This window comes from Lagenorhynchus albirostris, chromosome 15, assembly GCF_949774975.1.
Source record: "Lagenorhynchus albirostris chromosome 15, mLagAlb1.1, whole genome shotgun sequence".
In the NCBI taxonomy this organism is placed as follows: Eukaryota; Metazoa; Chordata; class Mammalia; order Artiodactyla; family Delphinidae; genus Lagenorhynchus; species Lagenorhynchus albirostris.
Window position 1 is genome coordinate 13,781,838 of NC_083109.1, and position 17,803 is coordinate 13,799,640.

The 17,803-nt window shown below is 48.3% G+C and overlaps 1 protein-coding gene and 1 long non-coding RNA gene across 4 annotated transcripts in view; one reads left to right on the forward strand and one right to left on the reverse strand.

The window, feature by feature from the left end:
* Window positions 1-432: 432 nt before the first annotated feature.
* LOC132504657 (uncharacterized) lies at window positions 433-16,288 on the reverse strand. 2 transcript variants are annotated; one of them, XR_009535005.1, is made up of 5 exons: window positions 15,762-16,288; window positions 9,410-9,552; window positions 7,237-7,494; window positions 1,181-1,302; window positions 433-748 (listed from the first exon to the last, which is right to left on the reverse strand). It is a non-coding gene; the product is annotated as an uncharacterized LOC132504657 (long non-coding RNA). The 2 variants fall into 2 exon arrangements; XR_009535004.1 differs by having other exon boundaries at window positions 1,168-1,302.
* The window catches only part of ZMYND8 (zinc finger MYND-type containing 8), a 127,251-nt gene continuing 113,924 nt past the window's right edge, over window positions 4,477-17,803 (forward strand). Inside the window, exons 1-3 of one of the 2 annotated variants that reach the window (XM_060122121.1) lie at window positions 4,477-4,550; window positions 5,229-5,462; window positions 14,204-14,274. In XM_060122121.1, coding sequence (XP_059978104.1) covers window positions 5,449-5,462; window positions 14,204-14,274 — 85 coding nt within the window. In that variant the 5' untranslated portion in view covers window positions 4,477-4,550; window positions 5,229-5,448. Of the gene's footprint in view, window positions 4,551-5,219; window positions 5,463-14,203; window positions 14,275-17,803 lie in introns of those variants that run through there. The other variant, XM_060122122.1, reaches the window with a different exon arrangement.

The following is a 17,803-nucleotide window of genomic DNA, read 5'->3' on the forward strand; positions in this document are numbered from 1 at the left end:
ATTTATTTCTTTATTGACTTTTGGCTGCATTGGGTCTTCGTTGGGTTGCGCGGGCTTCTCATTGCAGTGGCTTCTCTTGTTGCGGAACACGGGCTCTAGGCTCGAGGGCTTTAGTAGTTGTGGCTCTCGGGCTCTAGCACACAGGCTCAGTTGTAGCACACGGGCTTAGTTGCTCCCTGGTATGTGGGATCTTCCCGGACCAGGGCTCGAAGCTGTGTCTCCCGCATTGGCAGGCAAATTCTTAACCACTGCGCCACCCAGGAATCCCAGATCTGACTTGTTTTACAAGGATTCCTGGCTGCCTGTGTGTGTGTGTGTGTGTGTGTGTGTGTGTGTGTGTGTGTGTGTGTGTGTGTGTGTGTGTGTGTGCGCACGCGCCCGCGCGCGCACACACACGTTTGCAAGGGCAGAAGCAGGGGACTCAGGTAGGAGAAAGGTGCAACCACCCAGGTGGGAGATGTTTAATTGAGCTCTAATACGTATCGGTCACAGTGTTAGACTGAGGGCACAATGGTGAAGGATTCAGACCAGGTTTTGCCTTGTTGAAGGTCTCAGGCTAATGCAGGGTTTCTGAGCCTCAGCCCTGGTGACATTTGGGGCTGGCTAGCTCTCTGCTGTGGGGGCCTGTCCTGTGCACGGTAGGGAATCTAGCAGCATCCCTGATTCTCACCCTCTCGATGCCAGTAGCACCCGCTAACCCCTCCTCCAGACGTGACAACCTAAAATGGCTCCAGACACCGGCACTGGTCTAGTGGGAGACAGAAACAGAGCAAATAAATATGTGCGCTTCTTTCCATAATGGTAATTGCTAGGATATAAAAAGAGCAGGTCAGGGGAGGACCCGAATCTTTTTTTTTTTTCTGGCTGCGCCACGTAGCTCGTGGGATCTTAGTTCCCAGGCTGCAGATCGAATCTGCGCCTCCTGCGGTGGAAACGCGGAGTCTTAACCACTGGACTGCCAGGGGAGTCCCTCTTCTTCCTTTTGATTTGTGTTTTCTTGCGTCACTTACATCTCTTCCCACCCACACTGCCGCCATCTGCTTGATGGTCAAGTACCATCTCCTCCCCTCTTTTCCACCTGCCCTTCCTTCCCTCCTTTCTCCATTAGCGTAATCCTGCCAATCCCTCCTAGAAAGAAGAAAAAAACAAAACAAAATAAAAACAAACTTCTAGAGGACACCTCTTCTCCAAGGCAGGGGCGAGTCCTAACTGCCTCTTTGTGGCTGTAACATGACTCGGTCCGCTCCGTGCTCTGAAGGTGAGCCCTTCTGTCACCGTTCCCGAAGTTGGCCTGGGTTCCAACTGGCCAAAAGGAAGCAAAACAAAACAAGATATTTAAGACACTTCCCGGCCTCAGTCCCGGCCGTTTCACGTAACGGACAGAGAGGCCTGTTGCTCGCTGAAGGCAGATAACTCCAAGTGTGCTTATTTTCATAGTCAGCAGAACAGACTATCTTGGGATGCAGCTTGCCGAGGCTGCCGCTCTTGCTGCTGGTCTGGCTGCGGGCCATTTCAGTGGGGCCAGGCCTCGGCCAGTAAGATGCCTGGGGAAGGGAGGCTGGGGTCAGCCCTTTGCTCTCCTTGGAGGCCAGCTTTATCGCTGAGACACTCTGTCTGGCTTCCTTCAGACAGATTCTATCCCCAGATTCTCTCTGACTCCTGGAAATATTGAGAGACACGTATTAATCTATTTTTATGAGCTCATGGCTTATTCATATCACCACGGAACCTGCTTATTTAGGCCCTGTGCTGGCTTTGCTATCCAGAGGCACAATGGTCGGATTGTTTTCCTTTCACTGAAGCCAAGGTTTCCCACCTCGGCACAGTGGACGTTTAGATCACATAATTCCTTGCTGGGGGCTGTCCCGTGTGCGGTAGGACGTTTAGCAGCATCCCAGGTCTCTACCCAGTAGGTGCCAATAGCACCTCTCCCCCCCAAGTTGTGACGACCCAAAAGTCTCCAAACATTGCCATCTATCCCCTGGGGGGGCAAAACCACCCCTGGTTGAGAACCACTGATTTCAAGGAATTTTTATATTCCTGATTTTAGAGATGGCAACGTGTCCCCCTCGACATCTCGCTGGAGGTTTGTAGGGAGAGAGGAGCTTTCTCTGAGCCTTTGAATGATCCTGATCTAAAGATCTCCCAGGTTCATCATTCAGTACTTAAAACATTGCTGAAGGAGTCCAACTCCTAAAAGAAAACACAGTTCATGCAGTTGCCGTTAGTAGATTTCAGCCTTGTTTCTGCTCTGCTGGGCTCGGCTTCTCATTTCTTTCTTTAGAGGCAGGCAAAAGTACAGGGTTTAGGGATGTGGAGTCGTGGCTGGATTGGAAGTCTGACCTCTGGCACTGGCTTGCTGTGTGACCTTGGGCAGCTCACTTCACCTCTCTGGGCTCAGTACCAGCTCTCTAACAATACTCCCTACCTCATGGAGTCAGTCTGTGTAAAGTGCTGATTTAGCCAGTGCCAGGCATGCAGAAGCTGCTGGGACTACTCTGTGCAGCGGGGGTTCGAGAGGGGCAATCTCTAGATTGAGGCCAGCAGCATTTGGTTTTCTTTATTCCCTGCTTATCAGCCACATTCCATCAAACCCAGGATTGGCCCTTAGTAGGCCTGCCTTGGGCAGCCTTTTTCAATCCGTGTCCCTCCCAGGATTCCATCTGCCACCATACCTTTGTCTCTGTCCCCAGCCGAATTGCTGTTTTCTAGATAACCTCAGACCTACCCGAATGCCAACAGCATTCCTCAAACAGAGCAGAGCTGCCAGAATAAGCCGCCAGCTTCCTGCTCTTTGCCCCAGAAAACATTTCAAGTGATCAAGTGATCAGGGGGAGGGGGAGAGGGAGGGGGAGGATGCTGCAGTTGCTTATGCAACCGGCTTTAATCCGGGGCTAAAATCCAACACGCCAACCAGCGCCGTATTTTATTTCCTCGTGGGCTTGGTCAGGTAGTTGTACACGAGATCCGCCACAAACTCATGCTATTTGTCCTCCCCAAAGCAGCACCAACAGACACAAACAGTATCCCTTATAGGATGGTGGTGCCGGGCCGCTGCCCCGCACTGCCGGGAGGGAGAGCAGTGCGCGGTCTGATTAACTCTGACCTCCTGTCCCCCGTTTGGTCTCCCCGTACACGGTTCCACCCCCGGGAAGAGGAGGCCCCTCCCTTCTGGTGAGGCCCAGGCCTGTTGTCCTGAACGCTGGACCCCTGTCAGGCCACCGAGTGTCCCTCCCTGCGTCCCGGCCTCCTCAGCCGAAAATTCAGCAACAGCGGCTACAGAATCCTCTGCCTTTTCCCAGAGCCTGGGCCCTGCCCCTGCGGTACAGTGTGCTCGCATTCCTGCCTTGCTCCTGTTTGATACAAGTTCCCAGCCAGGAGGAATTTATGTACACACTGTGGGCATCTGTTGTCCACGTGGGGGTGGGCAGGGTGAGCAGGGCCTCAGCTCCACCGTTTTCTTTGTGGCTTCTTTGTGGCAACGAACCGTGTGGGATGAGAAAGCCCACGAGTCCTAATTTTAGGAGGAGAAGGGGAGACTTTATTGGGCCATAGTTTTACCTCCTGGCATATGGCTGTGTCACCTCTGGAAGCTTTCTCCAGCCTCTAAAGAATGGTGTTTTATTTAGCTTCTGTTGTTCCCGCTTGCTGTTTTAAAAAAAAAACCTTGTTAATTAAGCACCTTGTCTTTAAAAAAAAAAAAAAAGCATCAGCAAGTGAGCACGGATGCTTTAAGGTCCTTCTGGATTTGCTTTTTCTTTCTCAGGCTACAGACCCACAACCAAGGCAGCCTGACGGAGGAAACAGGCAAAGACCTCCTAATACTATTGAAATGGGTGGAATTATAAGCAGTTCTGCAACAGTAGTTAATATTTTACTGGGGAGCAGTGCCAGAGAGATGGGGGTGGGGTAGAGCTGTGTGTGAAATAGCTGTTCCACCTGCCTTTGGGGACCCGAAGAAGCCGTTCTCTGTGGAAATAAATTTAAGCAAGAGTCCTTACAAAGCTCATGGGATTTTCTGCCACCGAGGGCCCAGTTTCCCAGGAACATCCTTACAGGGCTGGTTGTGTGGCAGGAAGGTCTAAGCAGTGGGTGTAGGCCTGACTAATAATGGGGGTTCTTGTTCCCTAGCTGAGTTTGACATCTTTCTTTCTCCCTCTGGATTTAAATGGCTTCTCAGCCCGAGAGGCACTGCCTGTGCCCTGGATTCAGAAGGTACACGCCTCCTTGGGAAGCCAAGGCGAGAGACAGCGGCTCTCTCTCTCTCTCTCTCTCTCTCTTTCTGCATCTGCTGGGAGAGCTGCCGCTGGTATTTTTCCACAGGCCTTTTCTGCGCTCTCAGGGCCTAGTTTTTCCCAGCCAGGCCCAGAGTCTGAGAGAGGGTTAATAGGCAGGAAGCTGAAGCCATCGCAGACTAATACGGAAGTCAGATTTTTGTTTAACTGACAGGTTTAGCAGGCCTCAGCGCTGGGGGAGGGGGCTGGGAGGGGAAGGGAAGTTTGTAGAGCTAGGCATGTGGCCTGCTAGGAGCGCCTTTGGCTTTTCTTAGGGTAAGGATGGGGAGGGGGGCCCCCTGGCATCCTGGCAGGGAGGCAGGAACCCATTTTGCTTTCCTCTGAGTTCTGGCTGGGGGTGGTGGGGTGACGACAGGTTCGAGTCTGGGCTGGGGCAGGCAAGTGGCTGTCTGGTCTGCTTTGTCCAGGAGGCATTTTGATAATGACGATGCAAACTTGACCACTGGGTTCCCCTCCTCCCCTCTCAGCCCGAGTGCTCTGTCCTCTGGGAAGCCAGGGCTGCCCTGGAGTGACTTGGGGGGCTCGCCTGGCCCGTCCGGTTTGCCTCAGAGGCCTGGCTCCAGCTTCTTCTTTCTCTTGCCCCCGGGCTGTTTTCCCGGGCCTCCCTGCTCTTTGGCTTCACTTCCCCGCCCCCCGCGGGTGGTGGGGAGAACATTCTGCTGGATTGTTCTAGAAAAGAGCCAGCCTTCCTCCCAGCGAGAGGGCCGTTTCCGTGGGGGCAGATGAGGGTGAGCCCTTGCAGCTCACCCCCAAAACTCTCTTGCCTGTGGCCTCTGGGCCTCAGTCTTTGCTGGAGCAGGTCAGGCTGGCTGCACTGGTTTGCTCGTGCCGCGAAATCTAGCCAGGGTGTGGGAGAAGGGCGACTGCGGGCCCCTTTCGTAAGTTTTTCTTGCTGCAAAAGGCCTAGCTTAGCCTGTCTTTTTCTATGCACAGGATGGCTCTTGCTCACCAGAGCCTCACAAAGATAATCGCTCAGGAAGTGTTTCAGCCAATCCGGGGCCGCCTTACACTCCGATTTGCCGGGGCAGCCAATCGGGGATGAGCTTTTATTAGGCGGCCAGATCATCAAGCCGAAGTGCCAAACCCTTTTTCTGTGAGAACTAGGAGCCTGTCCTCCATGTTTTATAAGTATTGACATTACACAGTGTTAACAATGCATCCACAGAGGTAAGCTCGACTTTTTAACCATCTTTTCTCCCCCTCCCTCTGAGACATCCGCATTGTGGGCGAGCAGTGTGATTTCTCTGTGGCTGTCTGTGCCACAGTCACCCCTACAGCACTTAGGTTAACTTGGAACTGTTTAGAGAGATTTTTTTTTTTTTTTTTTTTGCTTTCTTGGGTCACATGGCTAAGTAGCCATTAGCCAGAGCTCGGTTTTGCAAACTGGTAAGGGCCTGGCACACCTTTTCTTCCACCAGGACATGGTGTTTCTAGAAGAGTGTGAAGCTAGATCCTGGTATTGCCAAAAAAGAAGCTTTTTTTTTTTTCTCCCCCCTCCTTCCTCTCTCTTTTTCTCTCCCTCTCTCTCTCTTTCTCTGAGCAGTTCCCCCCCCTCCCCCTTGCACTCTTGTCTTCTCTTGTGTCACATGCCTGCTGGGGGAAGAAAATGGAAGGTAAGCAAGCAGGCTCCCTTCCAAGGAGAGCTCATGGCAGACAGCAAAGCAGGCAAGTTCACCTCTCCAAAGAGGTGCTGGGAAGGCTGGACTCAGTTCTGACCAGAGAGGACGTGTGTTTGCAAAAGAACCAAGCCCTCAGCAGAGCAGTGCTAAGGACAGATCCTAGCTCCTGGGGCCTAGGTGGGTGGTGGTGACTCCCCATGGTCTTTTCTCTTCCTACAGGGTTTCTTCACTTGAAACTACATTGTTCAGCCTTTTTTCCTGACTTCTATTGATACAGAGTGTTCTTCTGCAAAGCCAGCCTGCAGCCAGCAAATGTTTCTGAAAGTGTTTTCTAGGCTTTGGAGGAAGTTTTTGGAGTAGGGATGGGGATGGGGGGCGGGGGGGGAGTGTAGGAGGGGGGGTGGGGGAGAGATGTTGGACAACATCCTGCAATAAATCTGAGGAGTCTTTTTTTGAATCCCTTAGTTTTCTCCTCTTGCATGGTTTTCAGTGGACTCATGTATCTTTTCTCCTTGTTTTCATTTTCCTTTCCCTTTTTTTTTACATTGTGTCATCCTCTGTCCTCCTGTGTGATAGAGTGCAGAGGAAATAAAATCACGTCTGTGGCTCATGACAGCATTCCATATTCAGTGGTTGGGTTGTGTTGTTGTTGTGTGTGTGTTTTTAATAATCCCGTGTAACTGTTTAAAAAAATTTCCTTTTTGATCAAGTCCCAAATCTGCCAGCCTGTTCTCTCTTCTTAACTGTGGAAAAATGAGACGGTTGCTTGAACATTTGTTGGGTAAGTAAAGCAATCCATTTCTGTGACCATGTATAAAGAGTTTGGCGAACATTTGGGGTCTGTTTGTAACAGGGGGTCTTGGCTCCAGCCGTTGGGGGCTTTTTATGAGCAGGAACCCAAGGAGGGCTTTTTCATAGTGTCTTGATTTTAGGTGACTGTTTGAATCCACTGTTTTTCCTGATAACCTAGGGCTAGGATTGAAGATTATACTTCCTGTTTACCCTCAGGGAAGAAACGTTCAGTTCATTGTGACTTGACTGGAGACCTTGAATTGGGATTGTTTGGATATTAGATAGAAAACTCTGGGTAGGTGATCTGCTTGTGAAATGTAAGGAAACTGCTTGGTCTTAAGAGTCACAGAGCCTTAAACATGGGGGTGGGGAGGAGCTGGGGGTGGTGGTGTGAGTCCTTATGTTTTAAGATACTTACATGTCTGTAAAAATCCCACCCACCACCAAACTTGGTCTTGATTCAGGGCTCATACACAACAGACCCGGCCTTTTTCCAAGCCTGACCCACACATCTGTATGTGCACACTTACCTTTACTTCTGATTTATTTCTCACTTTTTACATTTCTCCTGATTTCTTAAGGCTGCAGCTAGAACTTCAGAGTGAAAAAAGTAGCTTCTTGTTTAGCATTTGCTTCAGCATTTCCCTAGAAGTTCACTGCATAAATTTCCAGCCTGGAGACCAATCCAGCAGGACTGTAAATGCTGGAAGTATATTCGGTTGCTGTGTTATGCCAACTTGATGGAGTCAATAATCTTTCTTCTTTTAAACTGGTGTCCAGCAACCCACCTTTGAGAACCAATTGGAAAAAGGGCTCATTTAATAATGAGGAATGTACCCAATTCTAAGCTGAGAAGTCTTTGCAAGACAGGCCAGCTTCTTAGAGTAAAAGGACAGGCCGTTAATGATGTAACATACTTAGAACTGAGCTGCTTGCCTGCTACTACCCCACACAAGAAAGTTCAGAGGCTTAGCTTTGTTTCTTTGTTCTTATCTCCTGGCTGTAAATGGAAATTACATATTGAGGTTCTTGTGGCCTCCTTGGAAGCAATATCTAATCACAAGACTCCTGCTTTGGTGCTGTCAGTGTTTGCATAATGGTGCATTTGTTGGGCTGGAAGGAAACCTAAGGGCAAGGCATTTGTCCTCCAAAAGCTTGCATTAAAATGGCTCCCACAGGTTTGCAAAGCCAAGATCTGTTTTCACATGTGCAGCCCCAGCAAGTTCTCAGCCCTGGAGCAAGCCAGCCACTTGCCTGTGGTCCTGGGGGCACCACCAAACATGAGTCTGTAAAAGTTAATGGTTCTCAAGGTAGCATTGTTTTCCAGTTTCACTCAGGGGGAAAAAAAATAAATGTCTGCATTGCAGCAGGACTAGCTAGGGACAGCAGTGCAGGCTCACGGTGCAGCCCAATGGGGTTTCTCTCTCCAGCTTTTGAACCAATAGACTTGGAGGAAAGGTTACAGATTGACAATTGCAGTGGCTGGACCGAGAGCGGGCCTTCTGGAAATTTCTACCATCTTTGTTCCTTTTAGGAAAAGCACATCCGTGGAGCTGAAGCGTCTCCCTACGTTCCATGCCTAGGGCATCTCCCCTCCCCCCCCTTTTTTTTACATCAAGGTAGATGGTCCTCTCTCTGCCACCTTTGTAAATTGCAGAGGGAGGAACAGAACATTGGGCTGTTTTCCTTTTTCCTTCTGCCTCTTCAGCCCCCAAAGAGGATGCACAGCTGCAAGGAACAAACGCAGACACACTGGAGCTTTTGATTCCTCTCCTTTTTTTTTTTTTTTCCCTTGAAGCCCCTCCAGGATGGATTCACTTTCTGCTTTGGGAAATTAAGTGGCATTCCTGTGGGGCAGCAGGAGGAACTGCTTTTATTAGCGCCAGAAAATGGTCAGTGTTCCGGCTGTAACTAGGAATTAATTATATATAATCACTCAGTAAACTTTCTACAGAGTTTTTCTAATTGCTGCTCAGGAACGTGGTTTGCCTTCTGGAGCTGAGTCCAGTTACTTTTATAATTAACAGCTCAAAGATTTGAGTCAGAAGGAAAGAAACAATGGGGCCTCCTGGATTATAAATTAGGGATGAAAACAATAGCTTTTTTTTTTTCTTTTCCTTTCTTTCTTTCTTGTTACCCCTTTTCTTTTAAACAAAACATTCCCCCTTTTCTTTCCCCGGGAGAACAGTGGGGAAATGGCTTCAGGTCTTAAATAGGAGGGGGGGGAATGAGTCACCATTTCAAAAAGGGGAGGGGGTGACAGCAGCCCAGAAAACCCTGAAGGCAAAGGTAGGTTTTTCTTTTTTTTCCAAAGTCCAGCCACTTCACGTGTGTGATCTCTTTGTTTCTTTTGCCTCCTTCCCCCCCCTTCTCTCTCCTGGGCAGAGGCCACAAACATTTTTCAGCTGGGAAGCCCTAGGTCTGGCTTTGCCTCTGGTTTGACCCTGAAAAGAAAGATACGTGCAAAAGTGCCTTGGCCACCGCACAGCCGAGGAGGAGGAAGGGAATCTGTGTAGCAGCCCTGCTCTTGATCTCAAAGGCAGAAACAAGGAAGGATTCACCCTTGGCTTCAGGTTGCTAAGGCTATGGACGCCCTTCCCCCTCCGCCCCACTCTGCTTACTGATAAACAAGCAGGCAGGAGCCATTTCAGCACTGCAGCAAGCTGGGCTGCCAGCCTGTCCCTCGTCATCAAGATTACCTACCTACCGGCCGGCCGGGAGCCAGACGCCCGTCCTTGCCCTGGTGCAGCCTTGGGCACTCTGCCCTCCTTTCTCTCCTGAAGCTCACAGTCACCTTGAAACTCTCCACCCGCAGCACCAGGAGAGTTCTGAGGCCATGCGCAGACCTGTAACAGTAAATTACATTATCCACTATGAGGCTCTTAGCTTGGCCTGTGAAAGCGGGTTTTGCCAAACCCATGGTTAATTTTGAGGGCTCTGTTGGGGGTGGACAAAAATCTAATTTGTGAGTATCCTGCGCCTTGGCTGAGGGCGACGTTTTCCTGTTGTTTCTTCTCTGCAGACTCGGATTATCTTTCCTTGAGGTTAACTGTCTTAGGACTGGCTGGGTGTTTGGTGGCCGTTTTCAGGCTTATTAAACAGCCTTTTTATTTGACTTTGGCCTCAGGCTGGGGTGCAGCCCTTCAGATGCCTGCTGCCCTGGAAGCACTTCTCATTTTCCCTGGCTACTCTTTGGTAGGGATGCAGAGCTGGTTTCTCATCTACTAGAAAGGGGGAATGGGCTTCCTACCCCCCCCCCAGCCTGCACCCTTTTAACAGTTTGGTGGTTTGCACAGACACCTGTCTGTCTGTCTGCACTTTATGCCACAGGGCTGCCTAATTCCTCACCTTCCACCCACCTAATTCGAGGGCAAGGGGGCCTCGTTTTAGAGCCTCACGTTGACGGCTCAGGATCTGAAAGGGAAGGGTTTTCCTTAGGAACCTGTGACTTAACAAACTCCCCCTGTCACTGCAGATTTTTTTTTTTTCCAGCTTCTAAACGTTGGGTTGTTGGTGTCCTTTGGTTGAGCTTTTCCTAGTTCTGATATTTAGGAAGGTGGCTTTGAAACTAGCAGGGCTGCTTAAGCAAGAGCTACAGCTATTGAACAAACTGCTACCATTTTAGCTTCAATACAGGAATGAGGCAGTGTTGCCAGACGCCATTTTAAGAATCCTGCATAAATAGCTTAGCTACCGATGACTCTGCCTGTTTTAGGTGAGTGCTTATATAAAGCTGCTAACCATTCCCTCCCCTCCCCCCAATTTTTAAAGAAATTAATTGCAGATTTAGGGCAGCATGGTGTTTTGATTTTAATGTTCACTATTTTGTGATCTAGAAGAGGAAAGATGTTTGTGTCTTGGGGATGAAATATTTCTTACAGCCTGGACCACTTTGGTATTTTGAATGAAAGTAAAAAGCTGAAGGGAAAGTCCTTTTGAACGATTGCATGATTCTTGAATTGCTGTGTGATCATCCTCAGCTGTAGACCCAGACTCTTGTGCATGCTGGTTATATATTCTAGAGGGGTTAGATATTCTTGGTTAACAGTCAAGTAGGGGCACTTGGGGAAAAGAAATATCTGGGCATTGTGTTTCCAGGCAGTTTTGTGTCCAAACTAGATGTTTTCTCTTTTCTCTCTCTCCTGGAAGTGTTGAGGGGATGGGATTCCTGGGAATTTACGGACCAGCCTTGAGTCTTCAGAATTAAAAATCAGAAGGCTTAAAACATCCTGGAGGTGCAGTTCATCTGCAACTTTTAATTGCTCTTTTCCAGTGCATGCAGGTGAAGAAGTAAGCAGAGGTTTTCTTGCTCAGGCATTGGGGGAGAAATCTTTTCTTCTTTCTGGGACGCGATGGGATGGTCTTGGTTGTATGTGCAGGCGGGTGCCTGTTATTTCTTCTTTAATTGCCTGAAATGTATCAGTTTGTGAAATCCAGGGGCAAGTGACTTAGGGGAACCCGTGAGTGCAAGAGGTGACGGGTGGTGGGAACATACAACGTATACAACTAGTAGATGGTGTATTGTCCTGTTGGGGTGAGATTTTTTAGCTAATTTTACCCTTTCCTTTAGCGGGCCCCAGCCTCCCCAGCTGACCTTAAAAAAAAAAAAAAGTAATGTCAGTTTGAAACAAGGGCTGCTTGTTCCATTGTTTTGGATTTAAATAATTGGGGTTGCTGGAAGCTAGCAGATATGGAAGGAAAAATGCTGTGTATTTTCTAATAGACTTTAATGTGTTAATGAGGAGAGTTCAAAGTCTTTTCTTCAGACGCAGCTGCTTTTTCTTTTCAACAATTATTATTTGACTGTTTTTTTTTTTCCCTCCAAATGACTGAACAGTTCTTAACCTAAATTGACCAAGATCTGTGGGGCATTCAGACAGGTACAAATCTTTTCTCACCACCACTTTTGATGTAATATTCATAGTTTTTTTTTTTCCCCTTAATAACATACTAGTACTTAACACTAAACCAGAAAAGAAAAAAAATGAGATCAGTGGTGTAGAAAAAAGGAAGTCCCTTTAGATGTGGCTATTCAAAATGACTAATTTTGCATTCTGGTCTTTGCTTTTGTAAATGAAGTTTTAAAAAATTTTTTTCCTCTAGATGCATAGACATTGCAATTTCTTTTAGTCAAATACAAGTTATTGTGTGTGTGTGTGTGTATGTATGTGTGCATGCATGTGCATGCATGGGTTCCCTTTGAAAGGGTGGCTTGCTGATCTGTGAAAAAGATGGTTTTCTGAAATTGTTGTCCTTCAAATCCTTGGCTAAATCCTGGTGGTGCTATTGCTAAAGTTAGGTGATTATGGTGCCCGCTTTGTAATACTTGGAAAGATAAAACAGCTTAACTTTCTTTTCCCTCTTTTCTGCTCCAGAATTATCTTAAACTCAGCAGCACATAGCCACCCCATCGCTAGTTTGCATTTTCTTAGCCTCTCAGCAGCTTTCCTGCCTGAAGTATTCAGCCTCCTCTAGGCTGTTACAAGCCAAATAATTGTTCTCTTGAATGCAGCCCAACTCCATGATCTATACACCTTTGAATGTTTTCAGCGCTGCAGAAATCCTTCAAGTGGGTTTGGGGGAGTCTGTAATGCATAATTGTTTCTTTTCACTACCAAACATTTTGGTTGGATCCCAGATTAGCGTTTTCTCCATCACTCAAAATATGGGATCGGTTTCAAGAAGTTTAGGGTTTCACATACTTCATGCTAGAGAGGGGAGCAGAATTCTAGTTGCTGGAAAGATCAGGGTTGCTGTTTGTTCTTTTGAAGCTGACCATCTCCCCCTCTTTGAAGGGGCTGCATGGGGCTTTCTGTTAAAATTTATTTCCAGTCACCCCAAGGAAAAAACCATCAGCGGTATCCATTTGGACAGTCTGGGTAAGTTGCAGTTAGGGTGTGTTTCTGAGTTGAGCTTGTTTGCCTCTTAAGTTGGAGTAAAAAGTATCAGTGCTAAAATCACCTGCCACAAATCACGGTTGTATTAGTGCACGTTAGCGACATGTTTAAATTTCAGAAGCAATGTCTTCTGATGAAAACCATTTGTGACAACATGTCTGTTGTTTCTTTGGCGATTTGTGTCCCAGGCTTTCTCTACAAAGGCAGTGTGGATGAAATTGTCAACGGGGTTCAATATCAGAGACCTAAATGTGTTAACATTCTGATTTAAAAGCACACTGCCTTTCTGTTTCTTCTCTCTGCTGGGACCAGTGAAGTTGGAGGCCTTTAAGTTCTTCTAACTTAATTCTCAGCTCTCATCTCTTCCTTTCTATCTAGTCCCATCAAATACGGAACTCTCCTAAATGCAGCTCCATCTGACCCTGAGGTTCCAGGACTTTTGGGACTTACCTTTTGTCTAGTCACAGTCCCAGACCACGAAACACAGAAGGGACATTCTAATCCTTCCTGCCTTATGCAGCGTCCCCCCTGTCCTGGTTTTTGAGTCTTCCAGGTGGAAATTTCAGCCATCTCAGTCGGAGATGCACCCATTTCTTCTTGTTGAACCACAGTCCGATGGAATTGCATCTAGAATAATTGCTCAGGTTCTTATCACTTCGTCATCAGCCTAATGCCTGGAAAGTTCCAGCACCTCAAACTGTTGGCACTTAGAAAAGCAGAACTTTTCCTGGCTTGGCCTGAGAGGTGTGTGTATGTCCGTGGGGAAGATAGGGAATGGCCTGTACCCTGTTCAGCGGGGAGTTCCAGCCGAGAGAGCGAGAGAAGATTCTGGTGGCTGGCCCAGCGGAGGGCCCTGCTTTCCCTGCTTCTTATCCCAACCCCCAACTCTCATCCTGTCTTTTAAATAATCCTTCCTCATTCCACTTTTGTGGTGGGGGTAATTAGTCACAGCTCAAAAGAGTGCTGAATGCTTTCTCTAAGCCATGCCTGCTACAGGGAGGAAATATCCCAGGGGTTGGGAGTGTGGAGACCCCAATCCTAATTCCTGGGCTAAGTGCTGGTGGTTTGAATGTTTTGAGATCAGGCCTTTTGCTTCTAGCCTGAGCATATTTTTTACTTTGTAGCTTAACCTATATATTTTTTCATGTTCCTGCCTCGTCGGGAAATAGTAAGATTTAGCCAGGAGGTCTGGGAAAATACTCTTTGCCTTGCAGAATTCAGAGATCTGAACTCCAGGTACCCCGAAAACCACCTCCAACCTGAGCCCGGTGTTAACAATGAGAAACTGATTTACTTGAAGGCTGGGGTTTCATTGGTCCATGGGGGTAGATGGTAATTGTGTGTCTTAAAAAAGCCTTTTGCATCTTCCAATAGCCTGACAACTGGAATAGTAATTTGACTTCAAGAACAAGCTAGTGTTTAAAAACACTCCTATAGGACTCTTAACACTTTGTTTGATATCAGGGTGTGGGTTCCTTTCCCCCTACCCTTGGAAGATTGTCTGAAAAATGTGGGTTTGTTGTTAGAACTTCTAAATAACCGCCCCCATGGGGCAGGTTCTCAGTCTACCTAAACGTGAACGTAATTTGCTCTGTTTCAGCTTGGCTGAAGAGGAAATAAAAACAGAACAGGAGGTGGTGGAGGGCATGGATATCTCTACTCGCTCCAAAGGTAAGTAAAAATCTCGGATTATCTATCCGGAGCACAGGAGGAAATTGGAATTTCTTTTTCTTGTTGTTCCAGTGCAGTGAAGTGTGGCTTACGAGTCGAGGCTCTAATACTCCTCCGATTTTGAGAGGTTGGCACCTTTGATGGGTGAACCTCATTTATACAGAAATCTTTTGATTTGCTTTCCCTTGGCGTGTCTGTGTAGGTGTTCTGACCTGTCGGAAATTGTCCCGACAGTACATTTTACATGTGAGTGTCATGACGGAGGGCGGCTGGCTAGCTCTCTGCAGGGTGACTTTCGGGAATCAATTTAAATAAAGCATGTTCTAGAAGCAACTGGAGTCTCCAGCCGCTGCTAGGTTTCTGATTTCAGTAACAGGCCTCTTTGGAAATGCAGAGGTGGAACGAAGGTGACCCACTTCCTTGGTAAACGTTGGTCTTGGTTAGAGATTAAAGGGAAACGTTAGATTAAAGGTGGAATGCTGGGGCCAGTGTTTGCGTGTAGGACAGAATTGTGCAAATCAGAGTAAACATGGTATGTGCTTCTATTCAGAATCCTGTGTTAGAGCTCCTCAGGGATCTTCTAATTGAGTCATTGGTACTTTTTGATTGGTCTGTGTGAGATTTCGCGAGGTTTCCCACAAGGAAGCAGTTATTCACATTTTGCCTTCAGGGTGCTTTTAGAAATGAGCTGCAGGAACATTTCTCACCTCTTTGGTTGATGAAAATGCTCATCTCCAAACTTAGTTGTTGTACCTCGGTGGTATTCTTTCAACAAGTCGCTGAGTACCTGCACTGGGATCTGGGGGGGAGGCGGGAAGGACTAGACAGAGGGTGAGTACAGAAAGACTCCAATCCAGCCCAAGAGCTTTTTGAGGATTTTGATAAGACAGCGTGTCGCTGTGGGCAAAGACGAGGGTCAGAGAGTGGTGGCATGGTGGTGACCTGGGAAGCAGGGGCTGGCCGTTGTTGCTGTCTGAATTGCCTGATGGGGGCCTGGGCCTGGTTCAGAGAGGAGGGGAGGCCCCTCAGGTGGACAGGCCAGGCTGTCCAGGTGGGTGGTCGGTGCCTGGGGCGCGGGGGGGGGCAGTCGGAGGGCTGCTCCCCTTCACCAGACCCCCACCCCCACCCCCCTGCCCAGGCTGGGCCCGCAGCACCTCTGATGGTGAGGAGAGCCACAGGGGAGTCTGAAAAGAGGTGTTTGGAGACAGTTGCTGATGGGGAAGCCTGTCTCAGTCCCCCCACTTTGGGGTCAGAATTGAGTGTGGAGAAGGGAGCCCAGAGAACGAGAGCTGGGAGCCGGGCTCGCGGTCCTTGCTCTGCTGCTCACTTGGACATGTTCTGGCTCTGCCCCTGTTTTCTTATCTGTAAAATGGGCTGTCAGATGAGATTCTAAGATTCCTTCCACCTTGGGCTTACTCTTGTAAAGGTAATACTTGCTCTGGCATTTATGAAGGCTGTGCTTGTAGGGTCCAGGAGCCTTTTCTTACCTGGCAAGAGATGGGAGGTGGTGTTCCCATTTTGCCGTTGAGGAAACCGAGGCTCCGAGTGGTAATGTCTCCCAGGTAGAAAGTGTAGGATGGGCTGGAACTGAACCGAGGCTCGGACTCCAAGGAGGTGCTTCTTTCCTGAGCCCTCGGTGCCTGGAAGGCCCGGGAGCCCCGTTGTGGAGACTTCTCCAAAAGGGTCAGAATCGGGGACCGTCAGCCAGAGCAGGAGGCCTGTTCAGCTCAGGCCCTTTTCTCTGCGTGTGGAGACCCCTCTTCTCTTCCCCTTGAGCGTAGAGACGCCGCTTCTTGTCTTCTTTCAGACCCCCAGGTGCTCCTAGCCCTTCACCTTCTGTGTCTGGGCCGTCCGAGGTGTGACCGCTCTGGGGTCATCATAATCCCTTATCCGCCCCACCGCATCCTCTCCCGACAGCAGGCAGGGCGATCTTGGAAAAACACTCCCATCAGGTACATCTCATCTTGCTGAGTCCCTCCACTGACCTTCCAGCGCCCTCAGGCTCCAGTCTGAAGTGACGGTGACCAACCTGCCTTGGCCTGACCCCTTCAGCTTCCTTCACTTTTGTTTACCTTGTGACAGACACTCTGTGCACCTGACCCCACTTGAGTTCCCCAGCCTCCCTCCCCTCCGTCCTCTCCTGGGGGCCCTTTGCCGGGAACGCCGCCCTGGGTCCTGCTGCCTGGTTCTCGTCTCAGCTTCTTCTCAGACGTCAGCTCCTGAGGGAGGCCTTCAGTGGCCACCCTGTCCACAGGAGCCATTCCATCATTTTCTGTTATGTTTTTAAAAATAAACTTCTAATTTGAGAGCAGTTTTAGATTTAGATTTCCAGGTAAGTTGTGAAGCTAGTGCAGAGTGTTCCCATACCCCCCCCCCCACGCACACACACATAGTTACACACACACAAACACAGAGATACAGTTTTTGCCCTGTATTAACACCATACATTGATCTGGTCCATTTGTCACAATTAACGAATCGGTGTGTTACTACCAACTAAAGTTGATGCTTTGTTCAGGTTTCCGTAGTTTTTCCACTAAGATCCCTTTTCCCTTCCAGCACCCCCCCCGGGAGCCCACGTGACGTTTAGCTGTCGTGTCTCCTTAGAATCCTCGTGGCTGTACCAGTTTGTTAGGCTTCCCTTGTTTTCCATGGCCTTCCTAGTTTGGAGGAAAACTGCTCAGGTATTTGGTAGGATGACCCTCATTTGGGGTTTATCTGATGTTTTTCTCGTGGTTGGATTGGAGTAGGCCGGAATTACGGGTTTTTGAGAGGAAGACCTTAAAGGGCCGTTTCCATCACATCGTATCAAGGGTATATATTATGAACATGATTTATCACTGGTGATGTTGACCTTGATCACTTGGCCAAGGGAGCGTTTGTCAGGTTTCTCCCCTTCCTCTTTGGAAGGAAGTCACGGTGCCCGGCCCACACTTACGAAGTGTGGGAAGCCATGCTCCAGCTTCCGAAGGCCAGAGTATCTACATAAATTATTTCATGTTGTTCTATATGGGAGATTTGTCTTGTTTCTCCCATTTATTTGTTCAGCCATTTATTTATATCAGCAAGGACTCAACTGTTTCATACTTTGGGTTTTGTATTACTTATTTTGTTGCTCAAATGGTTCTAGCTTTAGCCACTGGGAGCGCTTTCAGTCGGCTCCTGTGTCCCTTTGACATTGTCGGTTGACTGATTGATTGATTGATTGAACACTTTCTTAATTTCTGGCACTGCAGGATGCTCTAGGCTCATCTTGTATATTTTCCCCGAGGCCCCTGGTTGTTATTGGAGAATGGCCTTAGAAACCAAGATCTGGGTGCCGGATGTGCTCATTGATGCTGAGGTGTCTTTGCTTCTAGGTTCTGTCAGCTGACAGAGCAAAGAAACATATATATGTGTATAGGAACCCACATGTATACACATCTATAAACATTTCTATCTGCATCTCTGTTAAATTGAGTTCATACACTTGTCTCCAGTTCTGATCCACTACCACATAGATCATTCCGGCCTTCTCCCCTTACTGATC